General features: G+C 50.7%; 1 protein-coding gene across 1 annotated transcript in view; it reads left to right on the top strand.

The window, feature by feature from the left end:
- Window positions 1–735: 735 nt before the first annotated feature.
- Window positions 736–21,256, top strand: part of Fbxw8 (F-box and WD repeat domain containing 8) — a 101,567-nt gene continuing 81,046 nt past the window's right edge. Inside the window, exons 1-2 of the mRNA XM_059249060.1 lie at window positions 736–1,112; window positions 13,091–13,195. Of these exons, the coding sequence (XP_059105043.1) occupies window positions 801–1,112; window positions 13,091–13,195 (417 nt within the window). The 5' untranslated portion in view covers window positions 736–800. The remainder of the gene's footprint in view (window positions 1,113–13,090; window positions 13,196–21,256) is intronic.

The raw sequence follows: 21,256 nt of genomic DNA, 5'->3' as shown, positions 1-21,256 counted from the left end.
TTTTTTTTGTTTGTTTGTTTGTTTGTTTTTTTCCCCCCAGAACGTTCCTTCACAGAAACTTCCCCACTTCACTGCCTTTGGACCGTGGTTCTGGAAATCTCATGATTTTCTGTGGCTGGTTTTTCTCTTTATTAGCTATTAGCTTAAATGACATCTCCTTAGAGAGGTCAGGACTTCATGACCATCCTGAATCACTAATTGGCCCCTCCCTGTGTCAACCACTTTGTTATTTGACCTCATTTCTTATTTTTCTACATAGCCTCTCCCATGGATTCAGACATTCACATTAAAACATCTATTTACCGCCGTTTAATTTGAATTTGGGTGTGGTGTGTGTAAATTTGAGCTGGCTCAGTAGGAAAAAGTGCTTGCTACCAAGACTGACGACTTGAGTCCCATCCCTGAGATCCACATGGTGGAAGGCAAGAACCGACTCCTCCGAGTCGTTTTCTGACCTACACACACACACACACACACACACACACACACACACACACACACACACACAAAGTACATACATAAATACAATAAAAAAAAAACCCACTACATAAAAAAAAAATGCTCCTTTGCAATATGTATGTAGCAGCCATTTAAAGTGGGTTTGCTTGGCGAAGGGAAAGCTCTTCTTTGGTGCTAAGATTGTAAAAACCAGGCATGCCAGAGTGGAGGGGCGTGGCCTCCCGGAACCTAAGAGCCGCGCTCCCGGAAGTTTCTGGCCAACGGCGGACACTTCCTGCGGCTGGACGGTCCGTCAACAGCTGGCGGCCCCTGGGTGACGCGTAGGCCCGGGAGCGTCGAGCATGGACGACCACAGCCTGGAGGAGTTCCGCCGGCGCTGGCAGGAGGAATTGGCGCAGTCGCAGGCGCTGAGGCGGCGGCGGCGGCCCGAAGCCGGGGAGCGGCGGCCGCGGAGGCCCGAGGCGGGGGCGCGCGGTGAGCAGGCCTCGGGGTACCTGGCGCTGGCGCAGGGTCTGCTGGAGGGCGCGGGCCGACCCCCGGCGCCCAGGCCCGGCCGGTCCGACAGGAGGGATGCGACCAGCCGCTCGCGCTCACCCCCGGATCGCGACGCCGTGGAGCCCGAGCCGCTGGTGGACCAGCTCATCCGCGACTTGGTGAGTGGCCCGGGCAAGAGGACTTTCCCTGTGGCTCACCCCACAGCCGGGACGCTGCACACCCAGGGCGTCCCGGGAAGCATTGGTTCTCTGCTGGGAGTTTGGCCTGCAAACATTTTGGGGGTGTTGACAGTAGGTGTGTGCGTGCTCTGGGGCTTGCAAGGGGGTAGAGGATTGTTCCCGAACACCAATGCTTACTGAGACCAGAGTCCCCAAAAGAGAGTCCCCTTTCATAAAGTGACTACGTGTGAGTTTGAGACATCCTGCACTAGAAACATCCTTAAAATTGTAAGAAAGGTTGACTTTGGAGGAAGGTCCAGAAAAAGTATAGGACGGAATTACTGTTCACTTTTCTCTGTATTATTTGACTTTCCTAACTTAACGTGGTACTAAAACAAAACAACAAAACCAAAAAAGCAAAACTTAAATTAGAAGACACGAAAGGACTCCGACCAAGAAGAATCTTTTGGTTAATATCCTTAGGAGGTTCTTAGCCTTTGGAGGGCATGGGTCTCTCGGAGAATCTGGAAGCTTTTACTCCAGCATCCTTTACCAAGTCGGGAGAATCAAATCAAGACACACACACACACGCACAGGGATCCATGGCTCCCAGTCCAGAAGAGAAGGTTTAATGGCTTCATTCAAACCAGGTTAAAATTTCTGTAGCATTCCAGTAGGGAATATTTTTCTGTAAGTGACGGTTATTTAGAGAAATAATGGGATAGAGCTGGAGAGATGACTCATTAGTTAAGAGCTCAGGTTACTCTTCAAGAGTTGGGTTCCTAGTCCCCGTTCAGGTGGCTCTCAACCTCCTGAAACTCCAGTTCCAGGAGATCTACTGTCTCTGGCTTCCAGGGGCACTTGCACACGAGTACACCCCCCCCCCCACATATACACATATTTTTAAAAATGGGTAATTTTATGCAATGGACAGCTTTATTTAAATGACACTAATAGCTTCTATTTTGAGTTTCAAGTCCATTCCCCTTTAAACCAGTGTCTTGTCTTGTGCTCTGCCTTGATTCTAAAATGGCCGTAATACGAGGTAGATACTAACTCCTTTTACAAAGGAAGGGACTCAAAGGTAGTGTTTTCTGCCATTTGCCCAGGATTACCCAACTAATAGATTCTGGGGATTGAATTTGGATTCCTGAGTTTTGACTTTACTAGGTGAAGTTTGAGTTGGCTGCCTTAGAGGCCTTGGTGATGTGTAAGTTCCCAGGTCCTCTCAGACCTGTTAAATCAGCAGCCCAGGGAAGGAGGTCCACATCTGATGGAGGTTTGAGAATCTGTGGAGGTTGAGGTAGTCTCAGCTGTGTAGCCAGTGCTGGACCCTGTTCTGGCTAGTTTTATGTCAACTTGACACGAGCTAGAGTTACTGGAGAGGAGCCGCCTCAGTTGAGAAAATGCCTCCATAGGATCCAGCTGTGGGTGAGCCTGTAGGGCATTTTCTTAATTAGTGATTGATGGGGGTAAGTGGGAACACTCTTGGGCTGGTGGTCCTGGCTTCCATAAGAAAGCAGGCTGAGCAAGCCAGTAAGCAGCACTTCTCCATGGCTTCTGCATCAGCTCCTGTCCCCAGGTTCCTGTCCTGACTTCCTGCAGTGATGGACTACAGTGTGGAAGTATAAGCCAGATAAACCCTTTCATTCCCAACTTGCTTTGAGTCGTGATGTTTATCACACAATAGAAACCCTGACTAAGATGGACCCTAAGTCCCATACACAAGACTTTTTAGGCCTCACATAAAGCACCCCCAGACAGAATATAAGTGTCCTAAAATGGAAGGGATCTACCCAGGGAGAAGATCCGGGGCATAGCAGAGTCTTATGCTTCATATAGAGTTGGCAAAAACCTGACCTGTGTCCTGTCTCTGGGCTCCTCTGCCCTTCAGAAGCACCTCATTAGGTACTGTTAAGGTCTCTTGAGCAGCAGCCAACTCTCCAGTCGGTGACACCTGTACAGTAAAGAGGCAGTAAGTCACGTGCTTAGGTAACTGGAGTTACAGGAGGTTGAGCCACCTGGCATGGTTGCTAGGCATCGAACTTGGGTCTTCTAGAAGAGCAGACTTTGCTCTTAAAAAAAAAAAAAAAATTATGTCAAGTGTTCTGTCTGCATCTATGTTTGCACACCAGAAGAGGGCACAAGATCTCACTATAGATGGTTGTGAGCCACCATGTGGTTGCTGGGAATTGAACTTAGGACCTCTGGAAGAGCAGCCAGTTGCTCTTAACCGCTGGCTGAGCACTCTCTCCAGTCTCAGACTCTGCTCTTAGCCATCAGGGTGTTACTGTGCACTCAGACACGCTGCCCGGGCCCCCCCCCCCCCCGGGTGTGTGTGTGTGTGTGTGTGTGTGTGTGTGTGTGTGTGTGTGTGTGTGTTTTGAGAGAGAGAGAGACCCCCTGCAGATGTCTGTATGCTCAGCCTGAATGTGGAGATCAGAGGACAGCTTCAGATGTTGACCCTCAGGCACCTCCACATTTTATTTGAGACTGAGGATAGGATCTTGTTGGCCTGGAACTTTGTCAAGTAAGCCAAGCTAGCTGACCTTGCAGAGATCTGTCTGTTTCTTCTCTCTTCTCACCTTCTCTGGGATCACAGGCATATGTCCTCCCACTTGCAAGGCCAATGCTGTCTTTACTGACTGAGCCGATGCCCCATCCCTGGCCTTGAGCTCTTGGTCTCCCACCCACCCCCCCTTCCACCTCCTGAGTGCTGTAACTGAAGCCTGAGCTTGGTGCTTGCCATCCGGTGGTCAGAGACAGTATCTTCACTGTTCCTAACAACCCTTCCACGACCGTTTCACCCTGTCCTGGGAGCTGAGCAGACAGAGGGTAGCTTGGCTTTGAAGGGATAGTAAACTCATGCTGTATCTTCAGTCTAACAAATGACGGTAATGTTTATTTAAAAGCCTCAGGTGCCTGTGGCAGTGAGTATGAGTCCCACAGCTCACGGAGTCACATGGGCAACTGAGCAGGTGTTCTGTCCTCTACTGCAGTTCATGGTTTTGTGATGGTTTGTTTAATGATGGCAACCAGAATTAGATACTAAACATGGTGGGTAGTGTAGGATGTTTTTCCAATTGTTCAGTTTTCTTTATTTAGGCAAAGTTTATACATGATCCGAATAAAATTGTTCTATGTTCCAGCATGCTTGCTGGTCAAAGTACATAATGCATCAAGGAGCTTTTTTTTTTTTTAAAAAAAAAGCGTGTTTTAGTTACTGTTACACATTGCTGTGAAAAGACACTGTGAACAAGGCAACTCTTAAAAAAGAAAGCATTTAATTGGGGCTTGCTTATAGTTTTAGAAGGTTAGTCTGTGATCATCATGACAGGAAGCAGATAGGCCTGGTGCTGGAACAGTGACTAAGAGCTTTACATCATGATTTGCAGGCAGTAGGCAGAGAGGGAGAGAGAGACTGTGGCTTTGGAAACCTCAATGCCTATCCTCTCCTCCTGCAAAGCCACACCCATTAATCCTTCCCAAACAGTTCCACCCACTGGGGACCAAGTATTCAAATGTATGAGCCTATGGGGGACATTCTCATTCAAACTGCCACACAGGGTGTCGCTGTGAAGACCAGGCCAGCTTCTAACTCAAGTCCTCCTTCTTGTTCTGGGACCATAGATGTGGGAAGAAATATTTTGATTGTTTTTTGTCTGATACATGTTAGGATTGTGCTTTTGTCAGTGGAATTGTCTGTTGTGAAAATTGTCTTTTGACATTTTTTGTTAGGCATGCTTTGAAATATACAGATGCTAGTTGCAGAGTTCATTGCCTTCTCTAGAATGTGCGTGCGTGCGTGCACATGCACACACACACACACACACACACACACACACACACACACACACACCCGAAACCCCTGATCTCAGGACTGGGTTGCTAGCCCGTCAGCACCATGTTTCTCGCTGTGTTCTCACCCACTCACTCCACTCTGATGTCTCCACAGTGGCATCAGGCAGTTTTACTCTAGTTCAGGTTCTTGTGCAGAACGTTGTGGACAAGTGGGTCCTGAGGCATGGACCTGATGTTGCTGTCATCCAACACCGTGATAACTATGCGTAGTTGGTTTAGCTGTTTTGGAGTTTGGGAGAGTAGTGCTGCCGGGAACCTTTTGGGATACATCCATATTTTTCTTGGTTATTTGCTCAGGAGTAGGATTACAGGGTTGTGGGCATGCAGGTCATAGTTACAGCAATCTACCCACAAACTTGCCATTTCTACTTGTTGCTAACAAATATAGTAAAAGCAATAATGTTCTTAGTACCAGCTCTACAAGGTAATCTCTGCCTGGCAGGATCTGCTTTATTGTGTGCCTCTCCTGGAGTTTTTAACTCGGGAGTAACTCCTAGAAAGGAAGGTGGAGTTCCCCCGGGACTCCCTGAACCAACAGGCTGATGCAGCTGAGGCAGAGTGTGCAACCTGGAGCTGGTTCTGTCTCCTGCTCCTGCCTACACCTTCAGCAGCTGTGTTACACTAGCAACTCTTGTGTTTTGTCGGGTAGGCTGGCCTTGAACATGCTGCAGCTGAGGACGACCTTGGACTTCTGATTCTCCAGGCTCTACTTCCCCCAGCGCTGGGATTACAGTTTTTTGGTACTGTGGGTTCAGCTCCAGGCTCTTTAGGCAAGCACTGTTCTGAGCTGCGTTCCCAGCCCACTGGCACGATTTTGGTGCCCTCTGCACTCTCACTGTTGTGAGGGCAGCAAAGAGAAGTGTGGCCTTCTGCTGGCACAGCGGCGTCCCAGTGTCTTCTTTGGCTGGACGTAGGCCAGGACCTTTGATGGACAAGCACAGCTGCAGTGACACTGTGACGTCCTGCCTTCTTAGGTGAGGCTTTTAATAGCAGCACTTGGCCGTCTTGCTTATGGGAGTGGCGTGTGAATACCTACACTGGCAGTTTTGGGTGGGCCAGTGCAAAGGATGGCATAGCCTGGTCAGGATTCCAGGGCATAGATACTGTCTTTCATGCCTTCTCCTTGGGGACAGTGGTGGCATTTCAGTTATGCTTATGTAAGCCTCTGGGTTGTGACAGCCAGCTGCTTGGTCGCATTTTATTTAGGTAACTGTGTATCACAGCTGATTAACAAAGACACAGACGCCCAACACAAACTGGTTTAAAAACACCCCCTGGGGTCTTTGGATCTGTGTACCAGTTCCAGGAGGTGCTGCTCATTCTGGGCAGTGGTGGGACCTGGCTGGGACCTCTCCTCTCATCGGTGCTGCTCGTCTGCCGGCTCTCTCCACAGTAGGCTGTCCCTTCTTGAGGAGGGCTGCAGCAGCTGCAGCTGCATGCTCTGCAGTGTAGCAGTGCTGGGGAAGCACAGCGTGTGTTGTGTCGTGCGCAGCTGAGGCTGTGGTCTTACTGGTCCAGACTGGGTCATCTGTTACTGATTGAGGTGGCCCAGATTTGTGTCCAGTGCCCACTCCTGTCCAGCTGACAGGTCTGTACTCATTGTGGAGCTGGGGCAGGGGAGTTGGCTGTGTCCAGAGTGGACTCTGCCTCGGCCTCGCCGGCTTCATGATCGGTAGGATGATGTGAGGTCAGGCAGGCCAGCCCTGTGGGGCTCTGGATCCACCCGAACTCAGATGCAGACCCTGCTGCTGGCTAGTGCTGCCCTCCTGTGTGCTGAGCTCATCATTAGCTGAGCTGGAGTGACTCCCCTGCCTCTGCTGTCCTCTGCCTTCCTGTTAAGGCTCAGTTGAGTTCCCTTTGCTATACTAACTCTCTCTGCTCCCTCCAGCCCCAATTTCTTTTTTCTTCTAACTAAAATGTTCTTATCAGTACCATTCATTTAAAAATGTTATTCGTGAAGTAGCAGACTTCTGTGTGGGTGCCTTTCCCATGATCTGTGTGTGTATTCACTAAAACAAGTTTGAATGTCTTTACTAGGAGGTTCTGTTCCTTGAAACTGTGTGGGCTTTGTCCGTCCGTCCGTCCGTCCATTCATCCATCCATCCATCCATTCATCCATCCATCTGTGTATCTATCCATGTATCCACTCCTCAGTCCACATTGTTCATTAAGGGGCATGGTAGCACCACACACTTTTCTGAGTGGGGACAGTAGCAGTGAACACGACAGAGGGGCTAGAGAGTCCCTGGTGCCAGCGGCTTCCTGGCCGAGTGGTCAAATGGGTCATACCTTGCACTTGGTTTAATGCTTGCAATTCTTTCTTTCTTTTCTTTTCTTTTGTTTTAAATGATGTGTGTGTATATGTATGTCAGTTTGTGCATGGTGCCAGCAGAGGCGTCGGATTCCCTGGATCTGGAGTTATAGGAGGTTGTGAGCTATCTGACATGGGTACTGGGAATTGAACTCAGGTCTTCTGCAAGAGCAGTAACTGCTCTTAACCACTGAGCCATCTCTCCAGCCCCTGCAATTCATTCATTCACTGTTTGTTTGTTTGTTTCTTTTGTTTTGTTTTTTGAAACAGGTGTAGTTGGAATTTTCTTTGGGCTACCAACCAGCTCCCAAATAAAGACACGGAGACTTACTATTAATTATGAATGCTTGCCCTTAGCTTAGGCTTGTCCCACTAGCTCTTTTAACTTAATTCAACCATCTACATTTGTCTTGAGGCTTTTTACCTTTCATTCCATATGTCCTACTTTCCTGCTTTTTCCATGTCTGGCTGTCTGGCCCTTGGCATCTCCCTGGTATCCCCCGCCCCCCAACCAAAATTCCTCCTCCTAACTACTCTCCCCACCTAGAAGTCCCACTTATACCTCCTCCCTTGCGATTGGCCGTTTAGCTTTTTATTAGACCAGTCAGGTTCCTTAGGCGGGCAGGGTGAAACAGGAACACATCTTTGCATAGTTAAACAAATATTCCCCAACAGACCAGGTCTCTTTCTGCAGCCCTGGCTGCCCTGTAGTTCTTAGAATCTTTTTGACTTAGGAACTTTAACATACTTGTTTTCACACCAAGCTCCACAAATTCTGTGGTGGATCCTGATACTCAGACTGTGCTGGACCTTTTGACCAAACAAATTCACATGCTCCGTCCAGCCCTTCCTAAGAGCACATCTTCTGCACTCTGTCCTGCCTGGCCCCCGCATCTCCAGTCCCACTTGGACTCACCCAGGTTTTGGAAGCAGAGGCTGGCCTTTTGCTGCACAGCCTTCCTTCACTGCCACATGAAGCCTCCCTCCGGGGAGTCTCCGATCCATAGCTGCCTTTTCTACCTCCCTTCTTTGCTGGAGCCCCCAGGGAAATGGCCAGGAGGTGATGAATGGGAGTGTACCTCACAGTTTTGAAAACAGTCCTAAATAACTAAATCTCATTGTCTTTACCAGGTCCTCACCCGCCTCACGTGTGAGGTGGCCAGCAGGCAGGGTAGCTTCTGTAGGTGGCAGCTGTCTGTGCAGGCAGTGCACATCTTTACTGAGTCCTGCTGGCCTCCGGCTTAGGGTCGCTATGAAAAGATAAATTGGCTTTCTGTGGACTGCCTGGGAACTTAACCTCTCTTTATTGCATTGTTGTTTTTTAAGAGAAAGGATTCCTAAGTTCTAAATAGCTGACTTACTAATGAGCCTGGGCATACCTTGGGGGACTATCTCCTGTATTTATTCTGTCTTATATGCGATGACTTAGCTCCATAAAAGATTCAGCTCCTTCAATGTAGAGGCCATTTCTCATACATTTGCTAATAGCACCTCCCCTCCCCCAGCACTGGGCCTGGCCCTGAATTCAGACAGTGTTTTGCACATCAATTATTTTGAAGCTGGATGGTGTGCCTCCTGTACAGATATCTAGGAACTTGAGAAGAAATCCGTGGTGTGCATTCACATTCCTGTTTGTGCCAGGAAGGTATTTCAAGACAGAATTGGTGCCTGTTTTGAGAGTGTTTGAGACTTTCCTCATCTACCAGCTAATTTTCTCAAGCCCCAAGTGAAACTGGATGCCACCAGGTCTTGTGTGGGACTGGGTGGTATGTGGGCTGAGATAAGCCCAGCAGACAGCAGCAGGCTTCTCCATCCCAGGGTCAGTAGAAGATGTGTATAAACACCATCTTGAGAGCGTCTGAGTGGCGGTCGCCTCAGAGATAACAGTTGGGAGTGCATCCCAGAGTTGGTTTCTCCCCTCTGCACTGGTTTGGCTCGTAGTGATTACCCCTTCTGCTAAACAAGGGTAGGCAGATTAAGTTTCTCACATGACGACATAAAGAGCGTCCGTTTATGGAGTCAGGCTTATAGTAGCCCATTGGGGACAATCAGCCTCTCTGGGGACAGAGCCCTTCACAGATTCTTTCGGTGTTTTTGGAGTGAGTCCAATAGACTTTGGGAAAATCCAGTATTCACTGACCTTAGCGTAACACAACCCCTTTGTGTGATTCCTCCCTTGACTGGGAGGAGGAGTCTAGAGTCTGAGCCTGGCGAGCTGTGATGTCACCGTCGGTCAACTGATGCTCTTGCAGTGTCACTTGAACATTCCTGTGCTGCTGCTGCTTCCTCAGAGCATCCATGGTGTCTCTTTTGTCATGGGGTCATCCTGGTGTGGCTCACAACTGTTGGGCTGGCTGTGTGCTCCAGGTGTCTAGGTGGCAGCCCGACGCATCTTGATAGGATCGAGGGCTTTCTCTGCACACGAGCACAAGTAGCATTTGTACACTCACTGTTCACCATGGAAGGGATGGCTGCATGTTGTCACAGGAGACCTCTGCAGCAGCCGTGAGCTAGGAGTGCTTGCTGGGCTGCAGCATGGGTCAGAGTGTGGTCAGGTCTGGCTTAGGTCCATCACAGGGTTGACCAAGCTCATGAAGTAGTCTCTGGTGAGGTGTTTCCCAAGTGGTAAGCTACTAACACGACAAGCTGACGTTTATGGGCCAGACACTTGGAACACTGTTTCCTCTGATTGGCTGGTAGAATAACACTCCCTCTTCTCCTGCGTGCTCTGCACCACCTCAGTGGATGTCGGAAGGAGGTTTCTACACCAGCCCCTCTGCACCTGTGCACTTAGAACCCTTGTGCACATGGCCTCAGTGGTTGTTTGGGAGAAGGCTGGACTTAATGGATCCAACTCTAAGGTGTAGATTCACATGTGGGTTTAGTGGGCTGGCCATTCAGAGGTGAGAACTGAGGCCAGATGCCCATGCTCAATGCAGACTCCTCTCTAGGGGGATGGCGCTTTGGTGAGGCAGCCCCTCTGGCCAAAGGCAGCATCTAGGAGGGTGCTCAGCTGTGAACCAGTGGCAGGCAGCCCTCTTTCGTCTGGGGGATCTGAGTGACCCACTGCCCCATCACTACAGACCACAGCAGGAACGTTTAGGTGTGGTCTCCTGACCGTGGCCGTGCCTGTGCCATAGCTACTGGTACTCCTTTGGTAACTGACCTCCTTGTCCCTCCTACCATTCTTTAACTGTTAGTGATGGGAACAGGAAGCCCAGCCACATGGAAGTGGGGGAGGGGACTCAGACTGTTTGGAGTTGACATTGTTGAGTGACATTTCGGAGTTTAAAGTACTCCTAAGAATGGTGATTTAAAAGAGAAGGTTAGCCGGGCGGTGGTGGCGCACGCCTTTAATCCCAGCACTCGGGAGGCAGAGCCAGGTGGATCTCTGTGAGTTCGAGGCCAGCCTGGACTACCAAATGAGTTCCAGGAAAGGTGCAAAACTACACAGAGAAACCCTGTCTCAAAGAACCAAAAAAAAAAAAAAAAAAAAAGAGAAGGTTGGCTCTGCGGTGTTGTTTCTGTTCTTGCGGTTTGTCTTTGAAACAGTGGTCATCCTCCAGATCTTCCAGACAGCCCAGCAGTGTCTGACTGACTGTTGGTGCAGCGGCCTGCTCGGCACTGCTGGTCCTGCAGCCTGCTGGGCTTCGTCTTTGCTCCCCAGGCACCACGACAAAGCCTTCCTGAGTTGTTAGGTGCCCTCTCGAGCTGGTGCTGCTGTTCTGTGTGTTGTGTGTTTGGATCCTCCTGTTGGGATGTAGCCTCACTCTGTAGTCCTCTCGTTACTGCTGGTGATGTCTCTGTTTATAGTGAGACACGTTACAAGGCAACGAGTCACCAACAGGAAGCAAGAGTGACTTGAGAAAATGAAAGAGAGCTGGCATGTCCTCCAGGAAAGTGGCACCCAGCCTCTGCATGCCTAGCAGCAGGGCTTGCATTGGCCTCTATGGGAAATGTCTTCATGTGTTCCTTGGGCAGTCACCGTGAGTGTGTTAGACAGGAAGCTTAGGTGCCTTTTGCCTGATCGTTTGGAATCCTCGTGCTTCCAGGCAGTGTTCTTCCCAAACTCGGATCAGGGAGGGTGGAGGGAGGTGGGTTCATGCTTTCACAGAGGGACTGTGTTCCTTGTTGAGCATGGGAGGCTATGGCTTCTGCCCAGAATAAAAGCAAAGATGGCATCTCATGTTCATCTCAAGACTAGTTTATAGTGCGGCCTACCGTAAAGGAGCCCATGGCTCGAAGAGTGCCTCAGCCTGGCTCGCTCTGTCTTGCCCAGCCTCACCGTGCCATAGCTCTGGTTGTGTGAGCATAAAGGGACCTTTTTCTCATGTGGGCAAAGTTAGTCCTCACTGCTCCTGCAGACAAAATAATGTAGAAGAAAAGGCGGAGGGCATGGTGGTGGGGGGTGGCATTGTGAGTGATAGCCCCTCACCTTGTGTGTGCCTGCCAGGTCCCGGAGCAGCAGTGACCTGCAGGGGCTTGGGGTGTCTCTGGTTGAGTCTGGTTGGCAGTAGTGCTCTTCAGTGATGAGTGAAGGTGTCATTGTAGGCAAGGACCTTGCCTGACTTGAGTCCCCATGCCTTTCCTTTGTTTTCTTAGGCAGGGACCAGCGCCTTCCAATTACCCTTGCAGATGTTTTCCTGTTTTTCTGCGTGGCCAGCATCCTTCCACTGACTGAACATTCTGTCCCTCCTTTGCCCACAGAGACCGGTCAGTGCCCTTTCCCCAGAGAGCCTTTTTGGCTTGTGTGCTTAGCCTCGCTCTGTTTTTGCAGTCCAACCCTGTGTTTCCTCCGAGGCTCCAGATTCTCCCTCAGTCCTGAGACTCCGAGATGAATAGTAACGTGATTCTTGACAGTTGTTCAGCCTCAGTCTTGGAAGGGTCTGATTGGTGCTCCCCCTCCTTAGTACACTGGAGGCTGTTTTCTCAAGTGGCCACCTCGTAGTGTGGAAACTCGCAGTGAGCGGTGAATTAGCAACTTGCTTTCAGCCAGTATGTCAGTATGTCAGCCAGAGCTTATTAAACATGAATTTCCAAAGCTTAGTCTGTTGGGAACAAGGGCACACTCTGAGAAGCTCGGCCATAGCCATGGCTGGCAGGTGGGCCGGTGGACCTGGGGCGTCCATTTCACACTTGGCCTTCCCCGGTCTCCCTTGGATTCCTTTGTGCGCTGGGATCCGCATGACCTTATCTTTCAGCCTAAGCCCGTTACCTCATCTCCGATTGCTTGCCCCAGGGCGGGCTAGCTCTTGTTGCTGCGCATTAATAAACAACACTGAGAACGCTGTGTTTGTACTGGCTCACTCAGGTTAACCAGCACGAGCCCCCAGAGCTTTAGGAAAACCCGAAGAGAGGTGGGCCTGGCTCCCAGAGCAGCCCCCTCCCTGCTCTTTGCCCACGAAAACATGTTAGTGACCTGGTCAGCACTTCTCCAGCTGGGGCCACCGCGCCCATGCGATGGGGAGGCTTGCTTGGCCTTGGGGAATGGTGGCCTCCCCGGCCCAGGCAGGCTTTCTTGGGCACCGGCCGCCTCAGCTTCTCTTAGAATTCTGTCAGAAGGTTTCTGACACACCTGTGCACCCCTTCCTGTAGCACCTGTGCTTCTCCTTCTGGAGCATCATGGGAAATAGTCACAATGCGTTCATAGTGACTGAAAGGAGGGTAGGTGTGGAGAGACCCCACTGTTTCACGTTCTCCCTGAAGGAGCCCCGCTCTGGTCGCCTGCGAGAGTGTCCAGTGTTGGAAAGCCTGGCAGTGCAAGCTGCTCTCGGCCTCACCCTCAGCTTCTTCCTTCTCTCCACAGAATGAGATGGAGGAGGTGCCCTTCTTTGACGTCCAGCTGCCTTATGAACTGGCCATCAATATATTTCAGTATCTGAACAGAAGAGAACTGGGTCGCTGTGCTCAGGTAAGCATTTGCTCACACCTGTCCAAGGGTCCCCAGCTCTGAGCAAGGGTGGGGAGCCCCTGGAACAGTTGGCTCTGTAGAATTCCACAGTTGACAGAAGGGATGAGTTGCATAGCAGCCTTCTCAAAGGAAGGCCGCCTTGAACTTGAGGGTCTTTCTCCACATTCCCTCTCGATGCACATCCTCTGTGACTGTCTGCTGCACAGTCGCAGTCTGAGTTATGACTGAAATCCTCGGTCCTGCCTGCGGCGAGCGAGCCTGTGTCAATACATCACACGTGTTAGTACAAAGACGGAGCCCTGAAATCAGACTAGTCATAGGATGGCAGCTAAGGGTCAGCCCAGGGACAGATCGGTGAAGTCATGTTCTAGACGAATAGTCTAAATTACCCTTAAATAGAGACTCGCGCTCCTGAAGCGAGTGAGAAGGGAGAAGCTTTGAGGGATTACACAGGAGCATTGCCCAGTCATGCCGACTCGGGAGTAGCTGCCTGTGGATGCATGCAGGGGTGTTGTGGGAATGCTTTCCCTGGGGAAACATAAACAAGTATCTCCCCCTTATATAGGGCACTAATGACAAACAGTTCATCCGAGTGTTACCTGGGGAACCAAAAAGTCCGTTGGGCATCCTTACAGAGCACAGGTGAAGGTAAACCTACAGGAATGTAGATGACCACACAGCAGCCTCACCCAGACAGCCTCACCCCAGCTGCACAGGTGGAGTCCCCTCTTCAGTTAACCTCCCACAGTTAATAGTCTAGCACCCTGGAGACTCCCAGTTAGGGCAGAATTGCATCTGCATGGGCCGGAGGTGCGCGGGAGCAGTGGACCCCGGTGAGTCCAGTGACCATCTCCACCCCACTGTCTCTGAGGGAGGTCAGCAGGCTGAGTCAGGCTCCCGCACAGGCTCGCAGCTGCCCTGGTGATGGTGATGGGTGTCAGCTTGGGGATAGCTCTTCTCCACAAGACACCGTGGAGGTATGGGGTGGGCCTGTGATCTGTATTTCTGACCAGGTGTGCTCTAGGGAGGCCAGGGTTTATGCCTTCAAATCGTTCTCATCCTTTTGGGAAAAACATGCGATTAAGTTACATTTTTTCCTTTTAGCTTTATTTTTTTCAGTTGTCAAAAATTGTATGTCTATTAAAACTGAGTGAGTACTCGTGGCCATGAGTTTGACCCCTAGTGCCACCACCAGAAAAACAAACCATACCAAACCTGAGTTTGGCTAATGATGTAATAACTCTGTGGTAGAGTGCTTGATTAGCATGTGAGGCCTGGATTTAAACCCATCCCTGTAAGAATAAAAAGCAATTCAATGGAAATCTGTAACTGTGGTCAGCATGACCAGTCTGAAAGTGAGAAGTCATGCCATCGTCTCAGTGGATACAGAAAAGCACTTGGCACAGTTGAGCATCCACCGTCCGTGTTCACAGTAAGAACTGCACAGATCAGCTGGGGCAGCCCTGGTGCTGGGCCGTTTTCTGAAGTATCTGCTTCGTCAGTGACTCGGAGCTGCTGAGCGCCTTTGGTATGGGATCGCAGCAGCGTCGCCTAGGTGGAGACTCCAGCCCGTGTTCCTGATGCTGGTGTCCATAGCAAACGATGAGATGAGCGAAACACCTGCCCAGTGTAAACAGTGCTCGGCGTCAGCTGCATGACGAGTACCTATGTTGTCACCCCCACACACCCGACCCCAGGAAATTTGGTTTATTGTTTTCTAGCTCACGCCTTGGCTCTGCTCCCAGGAATGGAGGCTGAGGGCAGAGTTCTATCAGCCTGATGCCAGGGCGGAGTCTTGGAACCTCTTTAGCCAGCTCTGCCCTGCACAGTCGGCACTGTGCTCTCAGCTACTTTCTTGGGAGTGGACTGCTGTGGAAGGAACACTGCTCTGCCATTTTGTGGAGAGCCATGTGGCCTTCAAGTATGCTGCCCACCAGGCCGGGCATGATAGGGTTAGGCAGAAGCAGACCCCTTTGGTACAGTGGAGCTGCACTCGGGAGAGATTGGCTCTGCTGGGCGATTATTTTGCAGGTGTGAACATTTAATTTGCAGCACACTAGTTCTCACTGGAACTCTTCCGTGTGTATTCAGTTGGCGTGTGTGTGTGTGTGTGTGTGTGTGTGTGTGTGCGCGTGCGCGTGTGTGTGCGTGTGTGCGTGTGTGTGTGCACGCGTGCAACCTATTTTTGAGAACACGTGTAAGTATGGAAGCTTTTTTTAAGCAGACCCCTTCAGTGCACAGTGATGGAGTTGGCTGTGATGGAGAAGCTGGGCTTTCAGAGTCTTTACATGCAGACAGCAATGGATGGCCAGTAGTCAGTAGGATTGGCTTGATTTCTGTCATCGTTAAAATAAACTACAAAGTAATAAATATAAACAGGGTTTTCATTTGCTCTGTGGTGTGTTTGTTTTTGCAGAGAGAAAGTCCTCCTATTGAATGGGGTCCTACCGCTTTATGGGCTCCCTCTGTTCTGTCTCTCGCTCCCGCTCTTTCTCTCTTATAATCTAGGCATGTTGGGACTTTGGTGAAGTGGGGCCAGTTGTGTGGAATCGGCATCCTGAGCTAGTTTTGTGCTCTTGGAGAAACCTGTTGCTTAGGTCTTTATGCCAAGCTGCTCTCTGACTGGCAGCAAGGGAGCCTGACGAAGGACACCTCAGATGTCATTTGCCACCACTCTGCTGAGGCCCCCAGCCTTCAGCCCCAAAGTGCTTCCCCTCAGCTGGTACCCTGTGTACTGGTGTGCCCTCCACCCTTGCCAGCAGCTTACCTCTGGGCACTGTGCAGATCGTGTGTCTCTGCTGGGACGGCTTCTTCATTCAGAATGTCATGAAAATGACAGGACTTTTAGGAAGCACGTTTTCATTCTGCAACACTAGCATTTTGCTGTTTACGATTTTGTGTCCATCTTTTCCATGCCCATGGGACTGCTAGCATCTTAAAGGGTAATATTTTACCATGCATGTTGAGAAGATTGCCAATTTCAGAATTACAAAATTGTTTGGTTTCTGTGAGAAAATTAAGTGCTGTTGTATAGCAACATGAATAATTCTGAAGAGGGTTGGTTCTTGGTATTTACCAACTTTCTGTTGTTGTTTTTGATAGGCCCTTGCTGTGTAGTCTAGTCTGTCTCAGGCCTCCAGTCTTGTTTCAGCCTCCTCGGTTCTGGTATTATAGGCATGGGCCACCAGGTCCAATTCCAGCATTCTCTTCAGTTTCCTAGATTGACGTATTGTGTGTGTGAGTGTCCTGACTGCATGCTTTCACATGTACCACTTGCCCCTGGCACCTGCAGAGGTCAGAGGGCATCAGGCCCCCTAGAATTGGAGCCACAGATGGCTGTGAGCCACCCTGTGGGCACTGGGAACTGAGACCAGGTCCTCTGCAAGATCCACAAGTGCTCCCAACTGCTGAGTCACCTTTCCAGCCCCTTTCAACATTCTTTTTAAACATTTGAAAGTGACTGACTCCACAGGAAGCTGCAGACAGGCATGCATGCAGGCAGGCAGGTGCTGTGTGTCTTCCTGCCGGCTTCTCCTATGCTGATACCTCATGTGCCCAGTGGAAACAGCATCAAGCACATTGATGTCGGTCCACTCTGTGGCACCTGCTTGGGGGCACTGGTTTTCCATGCTCCTCCCAGCTGTGTTTTCAGTTCTGTTCCGTCTTATTGTAGGGGTAGATCTGTGTGCCCCCTGCCACTGTCAACACACAGCCTGCTCACGTCAGGATCTCGTGTACCCTTCATGGTCACACCAACCTCCCCCCTGCCCCTTCTCCACCTCCAACCCCAGCAGCGTCAGGCAGCCTTTGGTCAGAGAAATATATGTTATAGCATGGGTATTTTTTTCCTTTTTTTAAATTTATTTTTAATTTCATGTGCATTGGTGTTTGCCCTGCACTTATGCACTTATGTGAGGGTGTCAGATCCTCTGGAACTGGAGTTACAGACAGTTGTGAGCCACCATGTAGGTGCTAGGAATTGAGCCCAGGTCCTCTGGAAGAGCATCAATGCTCTTAACCACTAAGCCATCTCTGTAGCCCCCCTGTGGATATTTCTTAACGTGTAGTTTTAGTAGTTGAGCTGCTTAGGCAGTAATGTCACAGTTTTCAAGTAAAGGGCAGGAAGTTGTACATAGAGATCCAAGGCATGGTGGTGCAGATCTGCAATAGGCAGGAAGACTGTGTAGGTTCAAGACCAGTCGACTGCATAGTAAGACTCAGTCTTAAAGCCATAAAGAAAAGGGAAAAGGCCGAGGTGAACCCCTGACGATTGTGGTACAACCAGTGAGCAAGAGGCAGGCAGGACCAGAACAAGGTAGTAGTTCTGGGGCGGAAGGCCAGCGTGTCAGTCAGGCCATCAGCTTTCAAGGGACGTGTGATGGCGTGAGCCGGCCAGACGTCCACCTCGGGATGCTGATGTTTGCGTGTTTACAGGACAGCTCTGATCCTGAGGTCTCTGCAAGTCACAGATCTGTCACCAGGTAGGTCTGAGCAGACTCTCACTCCATGACTCTGTGGGCTTTAGTTCCCAGCAGCTCTGGAGTCTGACTGTCCGGGTGACTGTCAAAGTCTGTGGAAGGGTCTTTGTGCACCCCCAGGAGCCACTTCTGGTCCCCTGACTTGTGTGACTGTCTTCTTACACAGGAGCGTAGAGAAAGGCAGAGCCACTCTGGGAAGGTCCCGAGCTGCAGGACGGTCAGTGGACTGAGTGGCAGGTACTGGCGGGATACTGTTGGCTGTACCACCATGCAGGAAATCTTTCATGGTTGGAAGATTAGAAAGAGCACATAGAAGGTGATAGATAAGAGAGTCGAAGCCTCTTGGGTGCAGCGCACCTCAGGGGCCGCAGGGATCATGAAGACAAAAGCAGTTCTGTTCTTTTCGTTTTTAAGAAGTTGAACTTACCCGCTTTCAGAAGGTTTGCTGAGGCCAGGTGCTGCTCCTGACAGACAGCAAGTGCCTCAGTGAGCAGTGCCTAGTGAGGAGCATGCTTTGTCGAGGGTGTCGGTCCTGTGCAGTGAAGACTGAAGGAGAGAGGGAGGGAGGGATGGAGGGAGGGAGGGAGGGAGGGAGGGAGGGAGGGAGGGAGGGAAGGAGGAGGCCGTGAAGAAGTCCTGAGCTAGGTGCAGCTGAGGCTGTCCTGTAGAGCATCGCCCGTGCGTGAGGACTGGCAGGAAGGTCAAAATGACTGGGCTGTGGTACACACACAGTGACCAACCTAATGTGTTCCTGTTCCACATGCATTGCTGGGCCCTTGTGCCTGTGTTCATGGTAAGAGACCTTTGCAGATGGGGCTCAACAAGGGTCCCGATGACAGAAGGTGGCTGTGGGGTACTCAGACAGTCTAAAGCAGGTACTGTAGACGTTCTGGCTTGGAAGGTGGAGGAAGGGACTGTAGATGGCTTCCAGAAGATAACTGAAGCCTCCTGAAAGGAGCTGTCTTGGCAAGCACTGGCTTCCACTCGTGCCTTCGGGAGTGTGTGTGGGTGAGTGTGTGTGGAGTGCTGAGCCCGTGGTCCCCAGAACAGCCATGGGAACTGGTGAGGACTGAGCAGGAGGAGTGAGCACAGGAGAGACAGACTAAAGGTCACTCTGACGAGGTGGGAAGGCCTTGCACAGTTGCCAACAGCGATTGCAGAGGCTGTCTCTGTGTGTTGAAGGCTTTGCTTTGCCTGCTTAGGGAAAGAAGGATGGCAGGGAAACTGGTTAAGGCTGTGGAATCTTCCAGAGGAGAGGACACGGTGATTTGGTGAGGGTTGTACAGTACAGATGGGTGGGGTCGGGATTGCCTGTGGGCTGGATGTGGGGAGAAGGCATGGTCAGTGAGGATGGCTGCGAGTGAGAGAGCACCGTTTCCGAGGAGCTAGTGCAGGGCGTGAGGCTGGAGTTGAGTCCGCAGGTGAGCCCTGCTGTCAGTGCATCGGTGATGGTTAAGCCAGGAACCCAGAGAGAAGGACATGGGAAGGAGTGTCAGGAGGGTGCTTGGGATGACGTGGGGTGGGGGGGAGACAGAGCCGGCTGCTTTCCTCGTTACTGTCAACCTGACAGCAGCTTAGGGAGAAGAGATGGACTCCGGCTCAGAGCATGAGGGTACAGACCCTCTTTGCAGAGAGGGCATGAAGAGGGCTGGGCTGTGAACCCCAAGACTCCTCCCACTTCGAGCTGTACCCCCACCTCCTAAAGGTTCTTCACTTCCCCAACAGCTGCTGCCGGCCAGCTGGGCTGCACGTCCTAACACGTAAGCCTGGCACAAAACCACGAAGGCTCTCAGGGCAGCAGCAGAGACTAAGGGTCTAAGTGCTGCTGCTTGTCCTGTGGGGCACGACTCCAAAATGACCACAGGCATTGGCCCCCTTGAGGGGTAACCTCCTGGGTTCAAGAGCACCCGGGAAGTAGCTGGGACAAGGCGTGCATAGAATGCTATCCTGCTCCATGGCGTGCCCTCCTCAGGTGGACCTGGAGTGTGGACCTGCGGAGAGAGCCGTGCTCCCCGGCTACTGGTAAGCCTAATCCAGGCAGAGCTAATAAAGCCAGTTTTTTGAGCCAAGGGCTTTTTTTTTTTTTTCTCAATGTGGCAATTCACAGTGGCGCTATAAAGCAGAATGCTGGAGCCACTTTTATTAGCGAGGTCTTGCAGTGGGGCTTTGAGCTGGGTCGTTCCAGTTCTGGGGTATTAAAGACCGTTAGACCTTTGGAAAATTCAGGCTTGTAAACTTGCTGGATTGTAATATGAGTTAAGAGATCAAAATCGTTAGAAAGGCTTTCCTTTGGTGGGACCCTTTCAGATTTGCTGTGAAAGTTTAACTGAGTCCTTCTGTTTCCCCAAGTGAAATTCTTAAAGGCTGACTGCTGTCTTCTCCTTTAAAAGGAAGGCCCCCCTTTTTCAGTTTGCTGATGACTCTGTTGGTTCCCGTCTCTGTGTAACACCTGGTTGGAGGTGCAGTTGTGATCCTGTGGAGATCATTCTTAACCCGCCACTCACAAACCCTCCCAGAGATGTGTGTGTGTGTGTGTGTGTGTGTGTGTGTGTGTGTGTGTGTGTGTGTGTCGTCTAGAACTTAAACTTTATCCTGAGTACTCATCTTTGCAGAACACAGCAACAAAACATCCTGTGTTCTCAGTTTCTGCCCGTCACGAGCCGTATAGACTTCAGAGTGTTCCCTAACAGCTTGGTGTTTTTCTGGGAGATGGTTATAAAAGTCTTGTGGCTTCCAGAGTCCTTCGGGTCCTCAGGACCGCTTTAGACTGTTTAGTGTAACCAATTGTCCCTCTGTGGTCTCTGTGCGCCCAGTTGAGATGCTCCGGAGACCCTGGGCCTTGAGGAGGAGCCATGTGACCTGCTGATTCTCAAAGGCCCTTCCTCCCTGGGCAGGCAGAAGGCCCAAGGCCCGGTTTGGGCAGCTGGAGGTAGGAGGTGGGGGAAGATGGCTGCTGCAGGGTGACCTTGGGAGCTGGGGCTGAGACAGGCCTGGCATGAAGATGCAGAAGCAGGTGGGTATGGGAAACACCGCCTCGTGTGCCCTCCCTCTTAGAGATGAACATGCCAGACTAGAGGCTCCAAGGAATCTCAGCAAAGGATTCTGTTGCTCAAACCAGAGTTCTCTTTAACTCATTTCATGTGGGACCCTCCTCAGAAACTGGATAGCACTCCAGGAAGCCTGCGTCCACTAATTCTGCTTTGCCCCGCCGCCTGAGCCCGGGGGTCTCTGAGCCATTGTAAGTCTTGTTCGCAGAACCAGAAGTTGTGTCGCAGGGTTTTCATTAGAGTCTTGTCTTAGTGCTCCTTTTTTTTCTTTGTTTTTTCTTTCTTTTTTTAATTTTTATTTTATTGGTTTTTTGAGACAGGGTTTCTCTGTGTATCTTTGGCTGATCTTAGAGCTTTTTTTGTCAAAAAGGATTATGAATTCAAATGGTCAAATTTCGTACCCTGTGCCAAGCTAGTACTCTGTCCCTGGAGAGCCCAAGCGTCCATTACTTCTTGTTGTAGCCGCATTAGATCCTGGGTTCTAGTGGCCTGGGAGGAAGCACCTTCCACTCTGGAGTTGACTGGCTGCTCTGCCA

Source organism: Peromyscus eremicus, chromosome 23, assembly GCF_949786415.1.
Source record: "Peromyscus eremicus chromosome 23, PerEre_H2_v1, whole genome shotgun sequence".
NCBI classification, from domain to species: domain Eukaryota; kingdom Metazoa; phylum Chordata; class Mammalia; order Rodentia; family Cricetidae; genus Peromyscus; species Peromyscus eremicus.
Note: the sequence above shows the minus strand (reverse complement) of the source record. Positions and strands in the feature narration are given on the sequence as shown.